At 35.0% G+C, this 27,562-nt stretch overlaps 1 protein-coding gene across 2 annotated transcripts in view; it reads left to right on the top strand.

Annotated features, from left to right (window-relative positions):
* The window catches only part of LOC145673367 (uncharacterized), a 228,013-nt gene extending 202,864 nt beyond the window's left edge, over positions 1-25,149 (top strand). For both annotated transcript variants that reach the window (XM_081743017.1, XM_081743010.1), the window contains exons 3-5: positions 4,344-4,478; positions 11,057-11,350; positions 24,801-25,149. In XM_081743017.1, the coding sequence (XP_081599143.1) occupies positions 4,344-4,478; positions 11,057-11,350; positions 24,801-24,887 (516 nt within the window). In that variant the 3' untranslated portion in view covers positions 24,888-25,149. The remainder of the gene's footprint in view (positions 1-4,343; positions 4,479-11,056; positions 11,351-24,800) is intronic.
* Positions 25,150-27,562: the final 2,413 nt, after the last annotated feature.

Below are 27,562 nucleotides of genomic sequence, written 5' to 3'. Positions count from 1 at the left end.
ATTTTCCAGATATGCGATAAACATATTTTTTTAAACTCCTTTCCTATTATTGAAAAGTTCTTTGTAATTTTTCGACAGCCCGAAAGAGCACACAGATCCTAGAGTATATGTAATATCTTTCTCTCTCTGTATGTATTTGTGTGTGTGTGTGTGTATGTGTGTGTGTATGTGGGTGGTTATGGGTGACAGAGTTCTCAGAAGAAACGGGTCAGAGGCTTTTGGATCAAACTTACTTTTGGAGGAGTCTGAAAGTGACATTCTAACAGAAGATCTTTTGTTTGGGACACATTTTCTTTCTTTCTTTTTTTTCTTTTTTCTTTTCTTTTCTTTTTTTTTTTTTTTTAAGGAAGAGTGCAATAACGCTTTATCCATTCTTAGAAACCAATTTTTGTTTTGATGGATTTCAGTTCTCTTGGGAGTAACATTACCTCTAAAAATTCGGGAATAGAGAATCTTTGAACAAGCAGATTTTGAACAAATCTGTACTAGAACATTGAACTCTAAAGGACAAATTATATGCATAAGGGGTTTTCAAACTGTGTGGCGCGCCTCCCTGGGGAGGCGCCGAAGGTTCTTAGGGGCGACGCGAGGACTTTTAGAGAAGATCCTACAAAGGAATATATTTATAATGCAATACGCATACTGAAGTCTGCACCCTTCTTCTTTAGTAATTATTATTTAATACATCTAATTAATACAAACTGTGAATAAACCTTTGTATCACAACTCTCTTCCACATACGATCAATGATGATCCTTTCACCTTTGGCTTAAACGTGTATAATGCTTCTTAGATGACCAATAACGATCTTCTACCTAGTACTTTATCTTTGTAGAATAGTATGTCTTCTTAAATGTCTCTGGAATTTCTCGCGACGGCATGAGAGCTGAATTGCTTTTTCTCTTAATGTTCTATTATTATTTTTGGGACGATTCTTGAGTTTCAATCTTGTCTAAAGTATTACTGCCATTCACAAATAGCCTTATTTATTTTGTTTTCATTGGTCGAAGCCGTCTTGCGTCTTGAAATTTCAAAATATGTACCGAGATTTAATAAATTGTGTGACTCAAAACAAGCTCATACATCCCATTGACTTTGCTTAAACTTTAAATGTGCCTGATTTTATTATTTAAATTCCCTCTATGGTGGTATTTTTCAATTTTAACAATATCTGACTTACACAATTTATAATTATCAACACCAGCTAATAATATTAAAAGGCGTAGTCAGTGTCTACAATGTAGATCACCTGTATTAATGAGATATTTCCATTACTGAGAATGGAATGAGAAACTCAAACCCATTCCATTAATGAGAAACTCAAACAAATGATACATAGTTCATCATAGTGATAATCTTTCTTTTATGCACACATGCATTTATGTTGGTGACACATTTCATTTTTGACAGGGGAGCTGCGTTCAGATTTTGGTGGTTGAAGGGAACGTCAACTGCAAAAACTTTGAAAACTACTGATATACATATATGCACGATGTTTATATTATTCATTTCAAAAACTACTGACCCAATTTTAGTAGAACCATCACTAAGTCTATTACATTGGAATTTTATGATAGTTATGGGCCATCTATAATTATACTTAGGCTCCATAAAATGTTTAATAATGATAAAGGCGGAGTAAGCTATGTTTAAGCAAATAGCGGTGTCATATGTACACCACATGAAGAAGTTTGTTCTGTATGACCAGGGCCGGATTTTGTTTCGCTGCCCCTAATGTGAAATGTGTTTGCCGCCCCTCACCCTGATGTACATAATTTTAACATAATAGCATTTTCTTTAGAAAAAACAACTTATTTTATGGATACCTTTGTTTCAATGTTTTTTTTTGTAAAAAACATTTAACGAATATTTAATTTGAATCTACTGTAAATTGCATTTGAATTGTTCGAAATTTGCTTTTTTTTTTTAAAAAAAAAAACAAAGTTAGAAAGAATGGTCAGCTTAATTTTTACAATATGCACTTGTGCAATAATAATAATAATAATAATAATAATAATAATAATAATAATAATAATAATAATAACTTGTTTTCAACTCTCGTCCATAATAGTGTGATATTCAAATACTATAAAAATGTCACCTAAACGAATAAAATAATTGTATGTTTTTTTGTAGCCGTAATGCACATGTAAGACGTAATGACTGAATATTGCACAAAATTTAATGTATGAAAATGAAATGAGAGGAGGAAGAAGTAGCTCTCTAGACAAGACTTGTGGCATTCCTTCATCAAGTATTCGTTCCAACTTGTATATTCAAAAAAATAAAATAAATAAATAAATTCCTGACACAACAGCTTTTAGGAGGCCAGAGCCTACTAGCTAGCTTGTGACACTCATATATTTGCTGGGATATGTGGTCAGCACTTTGTCTCCTCTTGCTGTTAATGATTGCGGACCAGAATTCACTACTTCTTTCTTTCAATTAGCTTCCAGAATTGTCCTCACGACGTTAGATGAATGCCACAATGCCAATATTATTTGGTGAGTACCGACAGAAAAGCCATCTTTCCTCATACCAAACACGATTCTGTTTGACTTCGCTGATCTCACGGGAAACAGCATTCCAGTTCGACTAGGGCATTGATATACTTGTGTATTATGTAACTAATTTAAATACTTTTATTAAAAAAAATAAATTGTACTCATGAGTATTTTATGAGTGAGACATATACCGAAAAGATAAAGAGACGTTATTATGCTGGTGCTCGGGAGTTTTCTTGTACCACCGCTCACTCAGCTATCGCAAAACAAAACAATTATAGTACCTTGAAACTAACCTCAAAGTCTTTTCTCTCGCACATTTTTATGTTCACTGTGCAAGTCGAAGATCCATATGTGCAACATATATTCTTCCTCTCTGAAATAGTAGATGTTTTTTTTTTTTGTTTTACCTAAAAAGAATTGTTTTCTTGATTTCTACGAATTTGTAAGTCGTTAAACGTTTATCATGGATCCGACTCCTTGACTCTATAAGACACTAGCATATATTACCCGCTTCGCTGGGTTGAAATGAAAATTTAAATGCACAACTCCATATCTCATGTGTTTAATACCCGTGAAATATGCTTGCAGTAAATGTTAACATTATAGCGCCTGTCATTTATGTTAACCCGCCGAGTGACACGGTCATGCGGGTTGCATATAAATACGTTTATTTTTATACCTATGATGAACTAACAAAGGATTTGTACGTTATGATAACTTGAATGGTCAATTATCTCAAGACACTGGTAATTAAAAATTAAAGTGATATGATAAAAACCATCTAGGGTCCAAATCCTAATAACCCCCCAAAAATGAAAGAAATTGGTTCAGCCGTATTAGCGTGATGAGCTAACAAAGGATTTGTGCGTTCTCTTTTATATAATAGACTAGCAGCGTTCACCCCGCTTCGCTGCGGTCACCCCGGAACGCAATAAACGTTGTTACTTAGATAATTTTTACTTTTTCGCTTTCAAGTGATATGATAAAAACCATAGAAGATTGCATTAAATGTTAACATTATATCGCCTGTCATTTATGTTAACCCGCCCTGCTTCGCTGCGGTCACCCCGGAACGCAATAAACTTTGTTACTTAGATAATTTTTACTTTTTCGCTTTCAAGTGATTGCAGTAAATGTTAACATTATAGCGCCTGTCATTTATGTTAACCCGCCGAGTGACACGGTCATGCGGGTTGCATATAAATACGTTTATTTTTACCTATGATGAATAACTAACAAAGGATTTGTACGTTATGGACACTTGAATGGTCAATTATCTCAAGACACTGGTAATTAAAAATTAAAGTGATATGATAAAAACCATCTAGGGTCCAAATCCTAATAACCCCCCAAAAATAAAAGAAATTGGTTCAGCCGTATTAGCGTGATGAGGGAACAAAGGATTTTGTACGTTCTCTTTTATATATAAGATTAGAGTGCCTTCATGTCAGAGAACTATAATTGACATTTACAAGTTACTCAATGTTTAATGGAACCATAATTAGTCTGTTATTCTTTCCTAATCGTAACTAATGTGATACCCCTAATCTTAATTTTTAATCTATTCTTTAAACCCCTCCCCTCCTATTCACACTTTTTCTATGTTTTCCGTTTACGATAATAGTAAGTAGGTTAGAATCTTTCTTGAGGCAGATCTCTCAGACAAGACATGTCATTTATCGAGAAGTAAGTATACAGATCAACTGATTATATAAGTTATTATATGTATGTAATATAACCTATTAAGTACGAATTGAAATTGTGTCTGGTTTAGAATTTAAGGATGAAAACATACGAGTATATGCATTATTAAAATTCCACATCTATCACTTGCAGCTGGATGAGGTTCTCCGAGAGAAGCAGTTGATGTTAGAAGGAAAATTGCCTGAAGGGGATGATCGGAAAGCTAGCGCGGTATTCAGACTTTCTGTTGTCACAAACAAGATCCTTGGAGCTCCCAAAAAGAGGAGGGTAAGTGATATATTTGACAAAAAGTTATCTATAACTTCATTATATTATTCATTAATCTATGTAGAAAACTCTTGACACACAAAGATTTTGTTACACATAAACAAATCTTTTTAAAAGATGCATGATTGCAAAGTTTTTAATCAACGGAAGATATTATTACTATAAAGAAGTAAAAGTTTACTAAAAGGAGAGAAAAATTACAATAAACATAGTACTCACTACAAAAGTACGATGTAAATTCCAGATATACAGAACTATGTTTACAAATTTAGAGATAATGTAACTAAATTATAGAATTTCAGTTTTACACGAGAGGCGTACTCGAATGAATTACACTTTTATTTTTTGTTTAGCCATATTACACAGGTTACACAGCAACTGAGATGCTTACCTTCTCAATATAATCTTTACGCACTTTTGTCAGCTGTGTGTGTCAGTTTCAGAAGACCGTTCTGCAACCAGTGATGAAAATTTTCCGATTCATAAAAACATACTCCACTTATTCCTACATCGTTGTTTAGCCGTGATGTGAGGTGGAAAATTTTCTTCTATATTTTTCCGGAAAATTTTCTGTTCTTAACAAATATCAGTGATCAAGTAACAATTCCTCAGTATTCATAAAATTGATTGAAATCATGTATAGAAATGTTAAAAATTGAAAGATCGTTTAAAGAATCTGAAAATTTTCATGGCTCAGATAGTTTTCAGTACTATGTAGGAATAAGTGAAACAATTTTTCATGTATCGAAGAATTCTCTATCTTGTACAGTGTTGAAAATTTCCCGGAAAACTTTGAAACGGAAAATTTTCCGATTCATAAAAACATACTCCACTTATTCATACATCGTTGTTTAGCCGTGATGTGAGGTGGAAAATGTTCTATATTTTTCCGGAAAATTTTCCATTCTTAACATATCAGTGATCAAGTAACAATTCCTCAGTATTCATAAAATTGATTGAAATCATGTATAGAAATGTTAAAAATTGAAAGATCGTTTAAAGAATCTGAAAATTTTCATGGCTTAGACAATTTTCAGTACTATGTAGGAACTAGTTAAACAATTTTTCATGAATCGAAATATTTTCTGTCTTGTATGGAAAAATTGAAGAACTTTTTATGTCGGAAAATTTTCATCATTTTGAAGCAAAAAGTAAAAGAACTTTTTGTGAATCGGAAAGTTTTATTACTCTGTAGAAACAAATGAAAGGAATTTTCATGAATCGGAAAATTTTCATCACGATGTAGAAACAAGTGAAAACACTTTTCATAATCCGGACAATTTTGGATATTACATATAGTGATGTTAGGTGGAAAATTTTCCACTATATTTAACTGCACATTGAGCTATAAAATTGAATTTCATTAGAGGAAAGTTAGACTGCAACAAATTATCATTTTCCAATTAGCTTTCGGAAACCAGAAAATTTTCTAATATTTCAAGTTGGGAAGTAAAAATATGGAGTGTTTCTCTCTCTCTCTCTCTCTCTCTCTCTCTCTCTCCATGTGTGTGTTTGTGTGTGTGTGTGTGTGTATGTCTGTCTGTGTGTGTGTGTGAAGTGCAGGGAATATACAGTTCGTAGAGAACAAATATTCCATTTCAATATTTAAAATGTAACAAGAAATTGAAAAGAAACCTTTGTGAATTTATCAATTTCAGAAACAGAAAATTGCACTACTTTTTCACATGTAGGCCTTTCAAATGAAGAATCGTTAGATTTTCACTTCATGAAACTTTTTAAGACAATATTTATTACCAACAAATTTTACGGATAAACAACGATGTAGGAATAAGTGGAGTATGTTTTTATGAATCGGAAAATATTAATGTGTTTTAATAAATTGAAATTTTAAGTAATAGAATGGGATATTTGTACTCTAGGAACTCAATGTATGTTCTCTGCACTTCGCATACACACACCCAGAGAGAGAGAGAGAGAGGGAGGGAGGGAGGGAGAGAGAGAGAGGGAGGGAGAGAGAGAGAGAGAGAGAGAGAGAGAGAGAGAGAGAGAGAAAGGAGTTGATTTGAGTTTAACGTCCCTTTCAGCAGCGAGACTATATAAGACGGGACCAACAGATTAACGTGAAATCGGAACTACATGAGCTCCTGCTGGGAATCGAAGCCAGGTTTTCCATGTCAAAGGCGCGTATGCTAACCGCTTAGCAACGAAGGAGCTCGCAGATGAAGAGAGAGAGAGAGAAACACTGTGTAAAAGTTTCCTTCCCAACTTGAAATATTAGAGAAAATTTTCCGCTCCCGAAAGCTAATTAGAAAATTATAATTTGTTGCTGACTACCTTTCCCCTACAGAAATTCAATTTTGTAGCTAAATGTGCTGTTAAATATAGTGGAAAATTTTCCACCTAACATCACTATGCATAATATCCAAAATTGTCCGGAATGTGAAAAGATTTTTCCACTTGTTTCTACATCGTGATGAAAATTTTCCGATCTATGAAAATTCCTTTCACTTGTTCCTACAGAGCAATAAAACTTTCCGATTCACAAAAAGATTTACTTTTTGCTTCAAAATGATGAAAATTTTCCGACTCATGAAAAGTTTTTCAATTTTTCCATATAAGACAGAAAATATTTCGATTCATGAAAAATTGTTTAATTTGTTCCTACATTGTACTGAAAATTGTCTAAGCCATGAAAATTTTCATATTCTTTAAACGATCTTTCACTTTTTAACATTTCTGTACATGAATTCAACCAATTTTATGTTTGCTGAGGAATTGTTACTTGATTACTGATATTATTTTTGAACGGAAAATTTTCCGGAAAAATATAGCGAAAAATTTTCCACCTCACCTCACTACCTGCAACCAATTGTTTTGAGTTTCACGCACCCACGTTTAGACAACTTGTTCAAGTTCATGAGCATCTACAAACCGAGGAACACACAGAGGTATTTTTTATTCCTCCTAACAGGCAGTAATCACTGGGAGCTAAATCCGGAGAATAGGGGGATTGTGTGTGACAGCCCTGTAAACCCTAGTTGATCAATGACACTAGTAGTTTCCCGACTGGTATGAAGACTTGCGTTATCATGTTGCAGAAGTATTCCTTTCGCCCATTTTCCTAGCCGCTTCCTCTGAATGGTACGGCAAAAGCGTCTGAGGGTCTTCACATACGCTCCACTATTAATCGTGGCTCCATCTTCCAGCCAATCGATCAGAATAATGTCCTTCGTGTTTCAGAACACTGTAGCCATACTCTTCCCAGCTGAAGGTGTTGTTCGAAATTTCCTTGGCGGTGAATTGTTATCATGTTTCCATTGCATTGATTGCTGTTTCGTCGTCGGCTTGCGATAATGGAGCCAGGTGTCACCATCAGTCACAAGCTTAGACATGAAGTTTTCGGGATCACGATCATGGCGTTGCAAAAATTTCCTGCACACGTTCACACAACATTGTTTTTACTTTGCAGACTAGAGTTTTGGGATCTGTCTTGCACTAACCTTCCCCAACTGTATGTGGTTGTGCACGATGCACTACGGGACTTATATGCTTAGTCTCTGTGGCAGCCTCCATTTCATATTATTTAATGTATTTGTTGTCTTGAATGGTCCTCTCTACCACGACGATTATGGCTGATGTTGTCACTGACGTTTTCGTTCAAAACTGCTCCTCATTTTCGTCGAGATTCTATCTACTTTCTAACCTTCTATCCACTTGTACACTGTTTTCCGCACGATGCATGTTCTCCAAACATTGCTAGAAATCTCCTATGGATTTCAGCAGCGCCCACGCCCTCTTTTCATTGGAATCACGACGTCCAGCCCTGTCCTCCATAATCAATTTTCATGTTGCCCGTTAGTAACTCTCACAGAGGTTCAAAAAATGGGCTGCACAGGGCACTACTGATGTCTCCGTTGCTAGTAACGCTCCCAATTGGTAGATGAAGATCCTAGGTACCTGTGACTGCCTTTCCAACTTCAGTGGTCCACTGCACCTGGAACGAGAAAAGAAAGTGTAAGTCATTATATTACGCCCTCGTAATACAAACAAAATTTACAAAATACCAAAGGAAAGAAAAAATAAAATTACTCAATGAGAATTGGATAAATCCAAATGTTCTTCACTTACATTGTTCTTCATCCTTGTGTAAAAGATATAAGAGTTCCAGATTTCCTATACTTTTCAACATACCCGGTATTCCAAGGATAATAAGTCTTCAGATTTTTAAAAGTTCCATATTCCTGTTTCAGGCAGTGTAACTTGCAATATTAATTTATATAATTGTATTTCTGTAATGCTTTAGGTTAAATTAGGTTGGGTTAGTAGAGTAAAATATGTTAGGTTAGTAAGGTAGGTAAATTTAGGTCAATAGAGTACGTTAGGTTAATCAGTAGGGTAGGATAAGTTAAGGTAGTAAGGTAAATGAATTTAGGTTAGAGTATCATAAGTAAGTTTAGGGTAGGTTAGATTAGTAGAGTAGGGTAGGTTAGGTTAGTAGTAAAGGATTATAATTAGTAGAGTACGTTAGGTTAGTACAGTACGTAAGTTTAGGTTACTATAGAGTAGATTAGATTATGATAGTAGACTAGGTTAGATTGGATTAGTACAGTACATTAGATTAGATTAGCTTGTACGTTGGATTTACAAGTACCTTAACATAGATTCCACAGTGGTATGAGTTTCTGTAGCACTTGTAATGGTTTCATACTAACTTTAAAATTATAAATATATGACAGCTTCTTTCAATGCGGAAATAATCCACTGGTGGGAAATAACATGTAATAATATTCTCTTTCGTGGTGTAGTAGTTGTCATTGTTAGAGAATAGTAACTACTCTTATCAACATAAAATACAACGACTGCATTGAGAAGAAATACATCGCTGGTGGAAATTAATGAGTAATACATTCCTCTCTCGTATGAAGTTAATCATTTTAATGTAAAGTTACAAATTTTATGACAACTCTTTCTCAGTATGCACATATCTTTGTGTTCAATACAGAAACATACGTATGTTTGCACTTACACGACATTCCTAGTTCATTGCCTATTTTTTCATGCTTTCCTTTGCATCAATCTATTGTAATGGTTTTTATGCTGTTTATTCCATATCAAAGGATAATTATAAACCAAGGATTTTCCTCCACTTCATCCATTTTCAGACCACAACCATTGCATTCAATTCACAAGTGAAGAAATCACAGCTGCAAATTACCTAGAGTACCTTGTAGTAAAAAGAACACCTACAGCCTTGATTTCTTAAATGCCACTGAGTAAGCAGAAGTGGTGTATGTGAGGGTGGGTAGCCAATCAGCAGCACGGTGTCCTCTTGATCGTCTACTAAACAAAATGTTTCTTCAAAAGAGGAAGGAGATATGAAGCTTGATTCATCATGGTGTACCACCAAGTTCTATTTAAAAGTGTGTTTGTTTTGCAATTTTCCGTCCCGTTAAAGGAGGAAAAGCAAAGGATGAAATGAAAAAAAATCGGTATAACTGTACCCTAAGTTAGCATGTATGTAACAATAAGCATGGCGATATTTGTAGTACAGTACTACCTCTAGCGACTATAATTTGATTTTCAGTTTAGCGCCCCTCTCAGCAGCGAGGCTATAAGAGAAGGAAACCTTTAGCTTAACATGGGATCCGAACCACATGAGTCCCACTGGGGACGAACCCGGATCACTTACGTCAAAGGCGCGTACCCTAATTGCTTAGCCGCGAGGAAGCTCCTCTAATGAATTAGTATACGCATCTATGCCTAAGAATTGTTATTAATAGTTTGTCTACTTCTATAAATACCTTTAATATTAATCTAATTATGTATTATAATAAAGGATGGCCCATAATTATGTATATGATGTTCCAATTGACTGCAGCAAAGAAACTAGCAATATAACTTGAACATACCGTAAAATTGAACAAAAACACATTACTCTCGTACCTTTATTTACAAGAATTTTAATTTCTGTTCTCCATGGCATGGTCTATCAATCCACCATCCAAATAGAAATATTATCCTATGGAACTCTTTTGTGATAGCTTTCCGTAGTTCAGTCGTATTGCATATATGATGTTGAAACACTGTGTCCTTCAAAAAGTCGAGCTGGCCACTCCACAGACCTACGTCGACCGATCCAGCGGTTCGGGAATGTTTCATTCAGTCACTTTCGCACTGGTACGGTCCTAAGGTTGTAAGTCCAGTGACCGTTTTCTCACTCTCAGGCTACACAGTGTTGCCACATCGAAACTTTTTGCACAGAATTACAAATACTACAGTCAGTCAAACATCATATATATAATTATGGGTCACCTTATAGTATAAAAAAAAAGAATCTCATAAACGAGAGAGGATAAAATTACAATTTAGATATCACAATTGAGACTCTTTGAAGATAGTAGGCTGTATCAAATCCACAACTAATGGTATTAAAACATTTAGTAATGAATTTCATTGTTTTATGCTGCCGAGTATCTGTAGATCCGACACTACACATTTTCAGTCTAATGTTATTAAGCATTTTCACTTTGTCCGGACTAAGGCACTCAATATTTGTATTTATTAGTTAAACACTCAGATTAAATGTTGTTAATAAATATGAATTTCTTTACGTTTAGATAACAGGAACTACAATTAAGGCGACGGCTTTTGAGAGCGAAGCGAAGGAGAAGGAGAAAGCCGCAGGCCAGCATGCAGCAGCCACAGTGCCTCAACCTCCTCAAGTGCATGACGAAGAATTAGTTGAGGAGGTGGAGAAAGTAGCTCAAGTTCAACGGGAAGAAGAAGAGGAAAAAGTGTTGGAAGCGATCACCGAGGAGGAGGAGGTCGACAGACAGTACATGTTCACAAAGGAGGATTGGGACATTATTAAGTACGAGATGCCGGAGATCAAGTTGCTCAAGACCATAAAGGTAATGATTTTATGTCCCTTCTGTAATATTATTACAAGTCATTTCCAACTGGATGCTTTGAAACGTCACAGTTTTCTGCTCCTGTTTTCAGTAAACTACATGGAATGAATACGGAACAGACAGGTGGTTCTATAAAAACCAGTCGTGACAAACAAACCAAAACATCGATTGTTTTAGAGATAAGCTACTTATGGGCCTATAGCTGTTCGTACACTGCCAACGCTTATTTTATTCCATTTCCTTATCTCCCCTCATCTCCTTCTTAGCTCCTTTAATGTCTCACTTTCTGTCTCCAATTGTAAAAGGTTGTTCTTACGTCATATACGAGATAAGTAAAAACTATTTGGAATGTGGCTATAGTTTTTTTTCTTGCAATACGAATAGGAAACTCACCTTAACATCATTTTTCAATATAGCCCCCTGCAATATAGTGCTCATCACGCACTTGGTCCATCGTTGAACAAGCTTCCTGATGCCCTCAGGAAAGAAGGTTTTCAGCTGATAAGCGCGCGTCCTTGACTTCTTGGTCCATGACTAATTTCCAGACGATGTACCACTTCATCAATAGTCACTCGTTGGTCTAGCAGAACCATTGGCACGTGCACGCTCAATGTTGTCATCATTTGTGGCCGTAGATGGTCATCCGGATCCATCCTCGTGTATAACACTTGTGCGACAATTTATGAATTTTTCAATCCGTTCGTAGACACTTCGTTGCGGCAAGACACGGTTTCTGTATTGTACCGAAAGTGTTTGATGGATTGCGGCCTCTCATACACCTTCCGACCACAAAAGCCAGATCATTACTCGTTGTTCCTCTTTTGGTGCAAACTTCCAAAGAAGCGACTATGATCTATCTGCAACAAAAGGAAGACAAATGGAGGAATAAGGATCAAACTTTTATAGCATGACCACAACAGCATAACAATAAAATAAACGAGAACAAAGGTCAGTGTGAACAGTTATATCACAATTGTCGATAATTTTTGACTTGCCCTTGTATATACACCAATTAGAATGACTTGCTTACTGCGTGGTATTCGATAAGAAACGATGTTCTTCTGAAATGCTCTGGTAAGTAATTTCCAGTACTTCATTTTTAATTGAATCATTTTTTACGTAGTAAAGCATGAGTTGAACACCATTAGTTAAACTAGGAAGTGGCATATTAACAATTGTTCAATTTCATATAAACATGTACATTATTAATTAGATTCCCTACTATATGTAATACAACATCTGTCTCGCTTTACTAATTCCTCCACACATTCTACATCACGTAGATTTTGAAGCCTTAACACGCTAGTATCCCGAAAAACACCATACTGCCTTCTTCCTTTCATTTCTTTCAGCTTATACCTTGTTTATCTGGCAGCCCCCTTTGCGGACCCTGGGTATTTCACATTACCTCCTTCCCATGGCAAAGACTTGGCCTCTGTAAACTTTACTTAAACTTAATTATAATTTATCTAATTGTAATTGTCCCTCCTAAAGCACCATTATAAGTATTGCTTTATCCATAATTTCACAGTTTATTTTTGTCAGTAGCTTGCTCATTCTTGCTTGTTCTTCACGGCCCCGCGTTTGGGAACTATTGCTTTAGACAAGGGATAGACAACAAGCACTCTTCAGAGTCGTAAAGTGCAGCCTTCTGGACCTGTTGCGAAAAATGTTAAATTATATAAGGAATATGAAATGTACGCAAAATATAATTCCTAACAAGTACATGAATGATAAATGTTCTCACTTGATCTTTTAAATATGTTAGAGCAGCGATTTTTTTATAATTTACATTTTGTGTAGCAAATTGCCATCCAAATTTCAATTTGTATCGCAGTTTGTAAATTGTGTATCTCATTTTCTGTATTATAATGAGCAATTATAGATTCATAAAGGAAGTCCAATAAATACGAAAATACTTCGTAATTCCATTCATTATAAGAAGAATTATAAATTTCTTAAGTATTTATTGGCCTTCTTTTATGAATATATTATTATTATTATTTTCTATCGTTACGCGGCAATAAAAATGAAAAATTTCGGTAAATTCAAACAGTTGGTCGGTTCACTTCTGCGTTTTCCTAATCATACCCAAGCCCCATTCATGCTACATCATATATCTTCTAGGTCCAATATAATTTGAATTTCTTTTTCTGCTGCCAATGCGTCTCTTCTTTACAGTTTCTTTATTATACACTCAGAAACGTGGGAAGGTTCGGAGAATGACCCACTAGCAACAAATTGACAAAAGAAAGGAAAAACAAGAAAGGAGTGAAAAAGTGTTTTGTAACCCAAAATCGAGGCATTTTTTCTTGCAGCAACCGACCTTTCAAAGAAAAGTTTCTTGAAATAATAGTAATATTTTTTCAGCTTGTTCCTTAGTTTAGCTTCCGTCCTAATAATGAAAGATGCAAAGATGCATCGCAATTTGATATACATTTTTCAATTTGTATCGTATTTCCATGTTTTTGCTTGGCAAATTGCGATGTGATAAAAAAAATCTGTTTATATTGATATACATATTCACGTAAATTATTAACCAATAATTCCAAAATAACGTCAAAAGTAGATATTTTGTAAACTATCATATGCGCGCTTCTGGGGAAATGGCATTGCGAATGTGGCCTTTAAAGCAAAAAAGGTTCCTCACTCGTGCCTTAGACGATAGATACTCGTTAGCATGTATCATTCATAAGTTAATTATCTCATTCAAATGTTTCTTACAATTAGAGGAAAACTAAACACTAACAGAGCACCAAGGGCAGTAATAAGGGGTAACATTTCATAAGAATATCTGGACTACAATTTAGTGAGATACTGTAGTGTTTTGGGAGTTAGTAGGTTAGCTTCTTTGCGAACAGGTATAGATTGCTTATGTACACTTTGCGACAATTACACTTATACAAACATTAAAATACACAACACTACTTTTCACATTCGTGCATATCCTTTTCACCTATTGTACACTAACGAAGCGAACTAACAAATAAAATCATTTCTCTTACGAAATTCTGAAATGAGTAAATAAGTTTAGTTGGGGTATCTAATTCGGAAAATATTTGCTTATTTGAACAAACTTATAGTGTGGGAAACATAATATTTAATTATTATACACAAAACATATACTGAATTTGTTAATATTTAGTTAATTCAACTATTTCGTTTTTGCAGTATATGTGGCTTCTACATTTCTTTCGATACATTGACTAGCACGATTTTTTGAAATACAAGCTTAATATAAATTTAGAAAATTCAAGGTTTTTTAAAATAAAACGAAAACATTAAATGTTTTGTCTTCAAGTTTGGAGGTGTGCGTGAAGATAACAATCTCATCCTGTAAATGAGAAACTTGTTCAGACACATTCAAAGAAGTTTGACTGATAACTTGACCAGAATTGATAGCTTGGCACGACCTCAGCAAAGTAAAATGAACATGAAATTTGGAACATTGAATTAATTGTTTTCTTCCTCATAATGCATGGCTATAGGCTTCTCTTCCGATCAGTTTTGGAGGATTAGGCATCCGACGAGCCTTAGATATGGCTATTCTCGCCTTCTGGCATCATTCTATGGTTCCAAATGCCTAATCGAATCGCTTCTCCAACACGATATAATTTCTCACGGAATTACTGAGATTGAGGTTTGCTCTACAACTTGGTCAATATTAGTAGGCTTAGAATTGTCCGAAATCAACTCCAGATCAAAACAAATCCCATGGGATATGCCTATCATTAAATCACACCTTTCCTTTTTACTCAAATGTTAATGACATTATAATGAGAGCACTAATCTCAGCCGGCATACCTGCAATAAGAGAACCCATTGGGTGTAGCAGAACAGATGAAAAAAGACCAGACGGAATGACTCTGTTACTGTGGAAGAGAGGTAAAGCACTAATTTGGGAGTTTACATGTTCATATACGTTCGTTCCTTCCAATCTCCCTTTTTCTTCGATTCAGGCGGGAAATATAGCCAGCCGAAATGAAACGGAAAAAAGGAGAAAATACAGTAATCTTGCGGAAAAATATCATTTTGTAACTATCGCTATTGAATCTAGTGGTGCATGGGGCAGAGAAGAAATTAACTTCATAAAAGAAATAGGTAGACGGATCACACAGTTTTTGGCGATGACAGAGCAAGCACCTTCCTCATACAAATAATAAGTATGGCAGTTCTAAGAGGCAATGTAGCCTCAATACAGGGTACCATACCCAAAGGCAGAGAACTGAAAGAAGTATTCCTACTGTAAGAATATATTTATTCCATTGTGTTTTTATTTAATGTTACCATTTTATGTAAGGATCTTATAAAATAGAGGATCTGTCCTTACAACAAAATCTTGAAGCCATACGTCACAGTTTCGCCATCCCTACTCTACCCACTCCGCCCACTCCGCCCAATAATATCGTAATGTTTTGAGCCAACAATCATGGCGGAAATGAAAGTAGCCAATCAGACGATAGCAGATACGAAAGTAGCCAATCAGACGTGCCGATGCTCGGTTGTTTTCTGGCTTCATCGATTTAATAGGATGAAGATATATATGGGCAGATCCTCTATTTATAACATCCTTGATTTTATGTTTACTTACTTTCTTCTTTGTTTTTGCCTTTTAAAATTTTATGGTGCAGAATTAAGTTCTGTTCGCCAATACATCAATTTTGTAGTAATTTGTACAAAATATCAGTAAATCATTAAAATTGATACCTATATATAAAAAGTCTTTATAGGACAGACATATAAAAATCCGTAACTAAATTAGTGAGATTATATTACAGGCTTGGTAGTAGTTCAGGAAGTCTGATGGGAAGGAAAAGGAGTGATAGAGACCGGAAATTTTACCTTTTTTATGGGGAAGGAAATAAAAATCACCCACTAGAAATATGATTTTTTATTTACCAACGAATAATACCCTATCAACAATTAAACGTGTTGAATTTGTTAAGAATATTGAAATGTTTTATAGGTAGAGTCAATAATGAACCGAGATTTAGCCCTTCACCTATTTTATTATAAAATAGTTCTTTTACGTTTACAAAAGTTCTTACAACAAAGTCTCTATTATGACCAAGGTTCAAGGTTATATTGTTTCGTACGGGGAACCCTTTCACTTCATAGCAGCCTTCAGGGTTGTCCAAGGATACGGATCTAGGAGACCTCAGGTCATAGCAGCTATCTTGAGGTACTGTAATGTTTAACGTAAACCTCTTCGCTTCATAGCAGCCTCCAGGGTATAGTTGTGGTTAGGAGAACCCCTTCGCTTCAGAGCAGCCTCCAGGATTATTAGGATAGGTTGCGATTACTGGTCTACTGATGATCGCTTCCTCCGTGGTTTCTATTTTATATGTCTTTTTCGGGTGGTTCGTCTTCTTCCGGTTCCTTTCCTGTGGTTCGTCTCCTTTCGGTTCCCTTTGTGTTTTCCTCTTTACTGTACTGTCTGCTTATTTGTAAATACTAGCACGTGCCGTTTATGAGCATGTGCTTGTGTTGAGATGTGGGGATCCTTACACCCCACACAGTGAAAAATAAAATAAAATGCAAGATTATTTTTGAGAAAGAAATACATTTGTCATGAATAGAACTTATTTTTACTAAAACAAAGATACACTTGAAAACCTATTAAAGGCACTTTAAACACTTTAAATTCACTGAAAACATTTGTTTTGACACACACACACACACACCCCACACACACACACACAATACTATATTTCTGTTCCGGCTAAGCAGGATCAAATTGTCACTATCACTTCCCTCAGAGCGGGCAGAAAGTGTCATAACTGTAATTAACCTTTTGTCACTCGCGCCAAATTTAGTAACATAACTACTCGCGCGTTTGCTTTTTTCCAACATTGACATTTTGAAATACAAATAATATATTTAGTAATATTTATTTGAATTAATGCATGCCATTGGTGAGTAAATTACTTAGAACATTTCGAATTGCTGCTTAGTGCTGTTAAAATGTCTTGATTCGTGGCAAAAAATGCGAACTAAAGCTTAAACCATCGACACACCCACGCGTTGAGCCAATAAAGGTTAAGCTGTTGCTAAATGAAAGAGCCTTGGCGAAAGGAAGTGGATTCCTTCAGTCGATAGCAGCGCTTGGAACTAGGTGTCAAGTCAATGTGGTACATCTATAGCTTGTCAATATCTTTTCTCTGAGGTCGGTTTTGAAATCATCAAATTTAATGCCCTGAGTAGGAGTAAAAAGCTCGTATAACTCATTGCTGTCCTTACGATTGGAATTCCTGTTTCGTCACATGCCCGCAGTAATCTTACATCATCACGTGCTCCCTTCCTTGTGGCAGTCAAATAAAGACGTCGAAATAAAGCCATTAATTTCGCTCAAGTTGCTGTACAGTTGCAGTGCGTTCTTCGTCGAGACTTGCTCGTAATTTGTCCAAATACTTGTTAGCACATTTTACAATTTCATCAATCACGGCTATATCGATATTTTTTTTAAAAAAAGCATCAATTTACTCAGTGATACCCTTAGCAGTAAGTTTCGGTTCTAGCATCTTTTTACACTTTGTCTTTGCCACTGCTGCCAGTTACTTCTTCCATTTTGTTTTTCTGTCTTTCCCAATGAAACAATCTTCACTTTTTTCACTGTAACTGTAATTCTCATCCATATCGTTTGCATTTGAGTCTGCATCTACACTGTTCTTATCTGCTTCAGTATCATGATCAATATCATCTTCATTCACATTTCTCATTACGTAAATCCGCATCAGTTTCAGCAGCCATTAATTTTAGATAGTTAATATCAGACTCATCATTAATATTGTCAAATCACTTCTGTATCTCACTTGTATTCAACAAGCGAGACATTGCTTAGAAAAATAAAACTTCACTCATAAACAGTAATTATCACATTAACGATCGCGGGTTGGAAAATTTCAAACTCCATAAAAATATATGGTTGCTACTTTTATCACGGAACTACTCGCGCGTTTGAAAAAAGCAAACACAGGCGAAACTATTTCCTCAACCTGTACTGGAAGCTACTACAATTTCAGCACGTCAGCGAGCTTTTAGGTGGAAGAGTGGGAGTAACGACTTGAGGAATAACAGTGAGGGTGACTCCGCTAGTGCGACCATTCGTAAAAATACATTAATTTTTATTCATCTGTTTGCTTTTTTTCAACAGCGCGAGTGACTAAAGGTTAATAAATGTGCACTAGTTCACTAATGGTATATTGGTCGAGTTTTTGGTTTACTAAAATTAGTAGCTATGTTGATGTCTTGGTTGATGTCACATTCGGTATTTTTAGCCTGAATTATCTGATTATCAATTTCAACAGCAAACGCCGGTAAGTCTCTCCAATGGTAATGATATGTCTAGACTACTTGTTAAGCTTTTGTATTTATAACGGGACTTATTAAAGATGAGGCACAAATGTATTATTATTATTAGAACTAAAGAAAGGAGAATGATTGGTATTAGAATCTGAAACATTTTTCTGGAAAAGAAAATATATTATTATTGTTGGCGTATTTCTCAGCGTTTATGTAAGAAATGTAAAGTTATCCTATAGCAAGTAAAAGAATAAATATAGTGCAAGAGATAATGAGAATGGTCCATGGAAAAGAGTGGTGCAAATGTAATTCTGAAAAATTATTTGGTAAATTGTTCTGTTCTCGTTGTAGTAAAGCGTGAAGAGATGTCACAGTTTGTTGAACGGTTTGTAGGTTAAAAGTAAAATTGAAATTATAGTTGGTAGGAAGTGTGCGATATTCTATAGTGAAGTTGGCCGTGTGTCTGGTGGATAGGTTGAGAGTCTCTGTTTTGATATATTCATAATCTTGGTATGGAAATAAGTAAGTTGGAGATTGGTCCATTTCATTGGCGAGATTTTCTTTGGCGAGTTATAAATACTAATTTTCTTGTTGTGAGTAGAAGCCCATTTGGAGTATATAAGTAAAATTCTTCTGCTTTTGATAGTGCTGGTTTAATGTGGCAATTAGCTGTTATCTTATGGAAGATAAGGTTGTACAAACAATCCGTTTTCTGAGATCTTACCTAAGTTTGAAACTCACAGATTTCTATCATGCAGTACATTTGGCAAAGTGAAACATCAAATTCAAAAATTCCTGCCGATGTCCATATGGGAAATTTGGGAGTTTGCAGACGAAGATATGAGGAGTCTGTCAAAAATCCATTATTAAATGCTTTATAGAGAAAGTGATAATTACTGTCCCGTATAATGGGAATTTGTAATATGATATCTAAATTTGCTTTCTTTGACAAAAGATACCAGATATGCCTTTGAACATTGATAAAAAAGTCCAAAGTTTTGTCCCATTAAAGTGCCTCTTAAATTTGGGTTATTCCGTGTAAGAGGGTGGGCCGAAAACAACTTTTTTTTTGGGGGGGGGGGGGAATTTCGATTGGCCGGGTTGCGGAAAAGTTGCCTCGTGTTAGTGGTAGTCAACACACAAAATTTAAATTCTTTTGGTCAAACTTTTCCTTTGCCTCATCGGACTTGAATATTTTTATAGCTGCGGCTATACAACCCACACGACACTACGAAGAAAATTGTGCTTTACAGCCATTTTTGTTTTAATTTTCGATTGGCCGGGTTTCGGAAAAGTTTCCTCGTGTTAATAGTAGTCTACACAGAAAATTTGGATTTTTTTGGTCATCTCCTTTCTTTTCCCCATGAGACTTGAATATTTTATAGCTGTAGCTATGCAACCCGCACGACAATATGAAGAAAACTGTGCTGCACAGCTATAACCTTTGGTTCTTTTTCACACTGAAGCACTCTGAGTCTGAATATAAAACGCAAGATAAAAGTGAGATGCAATATTGCTCCTTTGTAGTTAAAAATTATGATCAATTAGACGAAAAATAGTATGTTTATGTCTCAATTCATGTTCTTCATATACAGCGTGAAAAATGTTGTCAACCTTACATTGTAGCTTTTTTTCACGTATATCGTGAACAATTTCTTTTAGACTGTTTATATTATAAAGAAAATTTTATACAAGTAATCTAATATCAAGTAATTTTGAAATCGGCTGTGCTATAATAGAAAATATATTAACTACAACGTTGTACGCGACTATAATAATAATACGTAAAGCATTGTTTTATAATAAGTCGGAAACATTATAATTTTATACACAGTCCAGCGGCCTGTATTTCGGCGCTGGCCTGACCTGACAAAATGGTGTTAAAAGATTTTAGTAATGATCAGCAATACCTTTTGAACATTTGTCGAGGCGTTTCAGAAGGTTTGTGTCCGCCAGACCTTCTGAAGGAAAAGCCTAGACCAATTGTCATGTACCGATGTTTGATGACAGCTTCTCGCATTCACCGATGATATATTTGCACCGTAGATCCCTAAGAAGCATTTCATTGGCTTGCACAGTATGTCAGCAAAGCATTTACACAAGTTTGGTTTGAAATAAAGCGAAATTCTTCTCTCTCACACCAATGGGACGCGATACTTTGTGGCTACTCGCTCGATTTGCATACTTTCTTCCAGAGGAATTAAGGAGAATCTTGTATATTGTGATTAGCTGCAGCGCTTACTTTGTCCATCCGGAAAACTTGTTGTTGGCAATGATCACCGACAGGAACCAGAACCTCCAAATTTTTGGATAGAGAAGAATAAAAAAAGTATCGACAAAGAAAGAGATAAAGTCTACGTGAATTTGCTCCGAAAGTAAACAAACGCAAGTAAATATCATGAGATGATCGATTGTTTCTCAACGGATATCAGCAAGCCACCATTAACAAGAGAATTTTCATCGAGCCAGATAGAATAAAATATTATAACGGTGGCTACAGTTTCTGAGGAAATTAGATGTTTTCCGTGCCATACGCAAGCGATGGAGAGAGTAATAAAACTAGTTAGAGAAGCGTCAGCATTAGTGTGTGGAGCGGATCGAAGAGAAGGTTTTATTATGGCAAAATTAGAGCCTCGAAGAAAAAAAAGTTGCAAAAATTGCACACCCAGCAGGACTATCAAATGTAAATGAGTCAAAAAACGGAAGCAAGGGTGTAACTAGCACTCAATTAGCAGCCACCTCTTCGTCGTGAGTTCTGAGTAGTTTCGGAGTGTATGTGCCAAGACGAGCTAAGAGATACAAGGGAAGGTTTATCAACAATTTTTCATGACCTATATTCATAATGTGTTTTGAAAACATTTTGAAAGCATGACATAATTTCTTCGTCTGATTATAATTTTTAACGACATAGGGACAATATTGCATCTCAATTCTATCTTGCGTTTTATATTCAGCCTCAGAATGCTTCAGTGTGATAAAGAACCAAAGGTTATAGCTGTGCAGCACAATTTTCGTAGCGTCGTGCGGGTTGCATAGATGCAACTATAAAATTTTCAAGTCCCATGAGGAAAAGTAAGGGGATAACCAAAAAAATCCAAATTTTCTGTGTAGACTACTATTAACACGAGGCAACTTTTCCGCGACCCGGCCAATCAAAATTCAAAACAAAAACAGTTGTGCATCACAATTTTCTTCGTAGTGTCGTGCGGGTTGCATAGCCACAGCTATAAAAATATTTAAGTCCGATAAGGCAAAGGAAGGGGTTGACCAAAAAATCCTAATTTTGTGTGTTGACTACCACTAACAGGAGGCAACTTTTCCGCAACCCGGCCAATCGAAATTCCAGAAAAAATTTTTATTCGGCCCACCCTAATGTATAATGTTGCTACCAAGAGTTGGCTTAATTAGTGCATCATTAATTCTTTTATCTAATATGATTTGTATTATTAAACCGAAATGTTGCTCTATGAGCTGGAAGTGTTCGAGTTGAGTGAAAAGTGTTATTAGAAATCGTTCATTCGTTGCTGCAGTACACATCAACTGAAGAATCAAATAATGTGTTTGCGAAAAAAAATGCTAATGCAAAGTTAGAAACGATGTGGGTTAATCTAAAATTACTTTCCTTAATTTCTTGAATTTGTGAATTAAGATATTCTGTCTGATCTTTAAGAAGGTTTATAGAGTTTTGTTTTGAGTTTATGAACCTCACATAACGAAAAGACACTAAATGCTAAATTCATAAGTCCCATAAAAAGACTGAATATCATTCTTTTTGGCTGGTGACCATGACTTCATGGTTGCCATGTGATCGAACAACATGAAAAATCTGTCTAGGTCCTCATGCACGTGTCCTGAATATTTCGTAAGATGAGGCATGCTAAAAGACACATTAGATGCACCCTCTGTCATATTAAAGTTTGTATTGTTATTTCCTCCTGATCTATATGTCTGTTTACCAGATCTCGTTTCTGGCATAAAACCGCACTCAAGAAAGGTGAAAAAGAAAAGGAAGAAGAAAAAATAGAATTTAGAAAAAAAATGGTATTGACGTAATTAATTGTGTGCCTGTTAAAAAATTAATAAAAAGAGTGTCCCGTACAAACTTTCGCGCCTATCACCATGAAATGTTTTATAGGTAGAGTCAATAATGGACCGAGACTTAGCCCTTCACCTATTTTATTATAATTTTTTTTGTATTTACAAAAGTTCTTATAACAAAGTCTCTATTATGATCTAGGTTCAAGGTTATATTTTTCGTACGGGGAACCCTTTCGCTTCATAGCAGCCTCCAGGGTTATTAGGATAGGTTGCGATCAGTGGTCGACGGATTATCGCTTTTTCCGTGATTCCTCTTTTATATGTCCTCTTTGGGTGGCTTGTCTTCTTTCGGTTCCTTTCGTGTGGCTCGTCTCCTTTTGGTCCCCTTCGTGTTTTCCTCTTTAGTGTATCGTCTGTTTATTTGTAAATATTAGCACATGTGCTTTTATGAGCATGTGCTTTTGTTCTGATGTGGGGATCCTTACAATATACTTTTTTTTTACTCTTAAGGATCGGTGGTGCAAAATTTAAGATTAGGAATTAGATTTCTGGGTTTTCAGCAGCTGTGGTCATGTTAGCCCATCACGTATGAGCGATGATATCCCTTGGAGATCATAATATCCGGAGAATTGGGGAGGAAGGAAGGAAGCCGCCTGGGACCATTATGTAAGGCATCATCACGCCATTTGCCTGATGTGAATGAGGAAAACCCAGGAAAACCTCACTGAAGATGGCGGACCTGAAAAAGCTCTTACACTGTTTCAACCGAATGTCGATATTATTGGGCAGTGTTATGCAACAACCAGTTAACCCACAACATTTAAAAAAAGAAGAGTTAACCTTGCTTGAGGGTTCGAACATATGTGGTGGCCATACTAAAGAATCCTGGTAACGCGTTTACCATCGGTCTCCCATCTATGAAGAGAGAAGTCAACCTACATACGGTAATATCTTATGGGGTCGAGAAACCTATAACTGTGATTTCCCCAAAACTGACTCGTTGTGGGTTGAATGGTTATTGCATAACACCGCCCAATTGATACTATATATAATGTGTGCTAGATAACAGTATTAATTTCTATTAATGTACATTTACTTATGTTAGGCTAATATATGTTTCGAACATACGAATAATCTTTGTGTGCTCCAACGAGTTTATGGACTTGGCACGCCTACACTATTTTTTCCATTCATTTACTTTATCCTTCTGTGTCAAATTATTACTAACGCGCGATTCTGTTATCACATTCAAAATATTTGATCTCGATTCTGTTGCCATTATTTTCGAATGAATTAACTAGAAATATTAATAAAACAACTGACCAAAGCACCAATTATATATTAATATTACTTGCGTAAGAGTTTCAGCGGTAGATGAGTAATATAGATAGATAATGTGTTTGATGAATGCAATATTACATTGTCGAAACGGTTACACAAGTACTATTAATATATATTTGATGCTTTGGTCAATTTTGTTTTATTAATACAGTGAATATTTAAATTTTGTTTTATTAATACAGTGAATATTTAAATTTTGTTTTATTAATACAGTGAATATTTTCAAAGTATTATAATGAACATGATAACTAACACTAGAGAAAATAGAAAAACCGACAGCCTTTCACATAGTACTTGGTTTTTAACGTATTTTTCAGCTAACGTGCAGATTTGATACGTGACTAGTGAAAAAACTATCCGGTCCACAAGTTCTTGTAAAACTTTTCAGAAACAGAAATTACAAGAACTTATGAAATTGAGACTCGTAGCTCGTAACCTGCGAAATATTAAACTAGTAGTTTTGAGAAATAAATCCCAGAGATTTGGTAATAATATTGATATGTTGCCAGTAATTGATAAAGGAGTGGAAATAGTCTGATTGAGAATACTATGAACGAGATACAGGAACGTACTATGGAGGGATCTCTCAAAATTCGTAAATTTACATGTGATAGAAATGAATTTTAATTAATTTGAAGTATCTCTAATACTTTTTAAAAGACAATAACGTCTGATATTTAATTTCTTTACACCTTCACTAATATAAAATAGGTTGGTAAAACAAATAAAGTTCCCGTGTAATACTAACTTGATTTTTTTTTCTTTACAGGGCATTGAAGAAATTTACTCATTAGCAGAAAATATTGTTAATAATCTGAAATACACAGGAGGTGTCGTGAAAAAGAAGGCTGATTAACTGTTGCAGTGAACAATCATCAATTAGCTCTTGCATTTTATCATCATTGAATGATGAATTGTTAATTTTTTATTACAAATGCTTGCTCAATTATTATTATTATTATTTTCATGATTTTTCCCCAATCAACTTCTTAGAAAAAGAAGTCTTTAGAGGGAAAGTTGCATATATGTACTTTTATAATTTTGTATGTAAGCCATATTGATGGTGATTAAAGGATATTAATTCCTATGTAACAATGTAAATAAATGAAATTTCTATAGAAAGAATTAAGTGCCTATCATTCTTGTTTATTTAAGAGAAGGAGAGAATCGCAACCTAAATTATGTCAATTTTAAACACGGATTCTTCATTTTTATTCATACTATTAAATTAAAAATATTTTCTTCGACATATTTCAATATTAACACTAGAAGGACCAAGCCGTCATTTTGACGGCATCACGTAAAACAGTTTTCTATATCTCACACATTTCTTTGAGTTATGCAACCATACTTTAGGACTTTCATTATTTTAAGGAGAGGTTTAATATACCATATAAACATTGTGTGTCTATTTTAAATAAATACGTATTTTTGTTGTATACTCCTAGAAGGACCAAACCGTCAATTTGACTGCCTCATTTAAAAATCTATATTTTGTTGTTGATGTAGACTGTTTTATATTTGAAATATTTTACGTTATTTTTCCAACGAGTTTGCTATTTTATATATCTTTTATTTCTGCTTTTCATTGCTGTAGAGGTAAAATATTTGGTTCTTCTTTGATTGATTTCTTCTTGAATTATGTTCGTATCTTATTGGTAACATTGTTCTCTGTAGAAATAAAGGTTTTCTTGAAGGTACATATGAATAATTACAAAAGCAACATGAGACCTGATAAAATGTTACGTGCTTTCTAAGATTTGAGTGAAAATGAATTTCGCTTGGAAGAACAACAGGGAGCTTGCTTCGATGAAGCCAGCAGTAGTAACTAGAATGCAGTGTCTGAAGCTACTTCTTCGGATAAGAGGATGGAAACAGATACAGAAGTTCCAGAAGTAATCAATCAAATGTTTTTATAGCAGGTCATGGGACACGTTGGAGTAAAACGGACAGACAGAACAATGCTGGGTGTACTACCTCACACGACATCCTTCGTGAGAAACCTGTTCTTTATATTATGCGTTACATCATATTGAAGATGGTGATTTTGGTAGTGCTTTTCGCTTGTTCATAGACGAGACAATGTTGAGAAACATTCTGAAATGCACCGTTATTGAAGCTCAGACAGCGTCAAGATTCTCTTTGGCCATTGTCAATTGCAGAACACTTTCATTTTTAGCAATATTGATATTTCGTGTAGCTTCAGATATATCTGTAAAGGAACTATAGAACGTAAGCTGTGTACCAGTGTTTTACAGAAAGATTAAGGAAAAAAAGATATTTCTTGAAATAATGAATATCTTCGGTTTGATGAAAAGTGCCCTAGCTCTTCAGGGCTGAAAGCAAACAAGCTTGCTTTGGTATCATCTGTGTAGAACTTATTCATTGAGAATTGTATCAGGCACTATAAAACCCATGACAGTGTTTGTGTGGATGAACTGTTATTCTCTAATAAGATGACATGATGCAAATACATATAATATATAAGAAACAATCCTGACAAATTTGGATTCAAATGTGGTTGCTTGCAGTTCTAAAGTCACTGTATCAACTAAAAGGCATTCCCTACCTGGAAAACGACTAAGAACGACGTCGGGACTTAGAGTTCGGCGAATATATTATTCTGAAGACGATAGATTCTTTTCTCAACAGAGGACTGAATGTTACATGCGATAACTTTTCTTACGAGTTAAAAATTAGCCGAATCATTGAAAAAGAAACAGTTGACCTTAATTGGTAGTATGCATCCAAATAGAAGAGAACTTTCCAAAATGTGCTTGAATCAGAAAGAAAAGAATATGTGCAGTACAAACCTTTATGGATATCAATCAGAAAATCCACTCACAGTACACAAGTGTAAACGCGAGAAAAGTGTTTCTCCCTTGAGTGCAGTGCATACATGTTGAAGTAAAAATGTATTAAAATGTAAATTCACCTTCACGTAATAAAACGTTTGAAGTAAATATAATGATTTTGGTGTATTATACACTGGGTCTGTGCTAAAGAAAAATAGCCCAGCCAATGTCTACAGGGCAGGTAGTGTGATCACGTGATTAGTAAAAAAGAATTTCATACGAAGGAATGTACGTATTATTTCTTTATTTTAATTTTTCATGTCACTGTCCTGTGAACAAACTTTCGATATTAATATTATATTTAATGTATTGACGGGATTTAGTAGATCACCCTGTATTATATCATGAGAAAAACTTACATAAAACATAAGCTAGTCGATTCAACATATTAAATTAAAGCTAAAATAAGAGAAATATAAAGAAAAATGATATATATCTCTTGCATTTAAATAGCCGTCAAAATGACGGCTCGGTACTTCTAGGGAGGTAAAAATTTTGGTCCTTCTAGTGTTAATCTTAAACTAGTAATAACCAACTTCCGTTATCAGTGAACAAAACTATCAAAATGCGTTAGATCCACATCGGATCTTCAATGATTTCATATGCTATTACAATCTTAGAAGCAAAAACAATGTCGTCAATGCCAATAACAGAATATTCATATCAATGTTGATGA

The sequence above is a fragment of the Thermobia domestica genome, chromosome 2 (assembly GCF_964235325.1).
Source record: "Thermobia domestica chromosome 2, izTheDome1.hap1.1, whole genome shotgun sequence".
Lineage (NCBI taxonomy): Eukaryota > Metazoa > Arthropoda > Insecta > Zygentoma > Lepismatidae > Thermobia > Thermobia domestica.
This window is presented reverse-complemented; position numbering and strand designations above follow the sequence as displayed.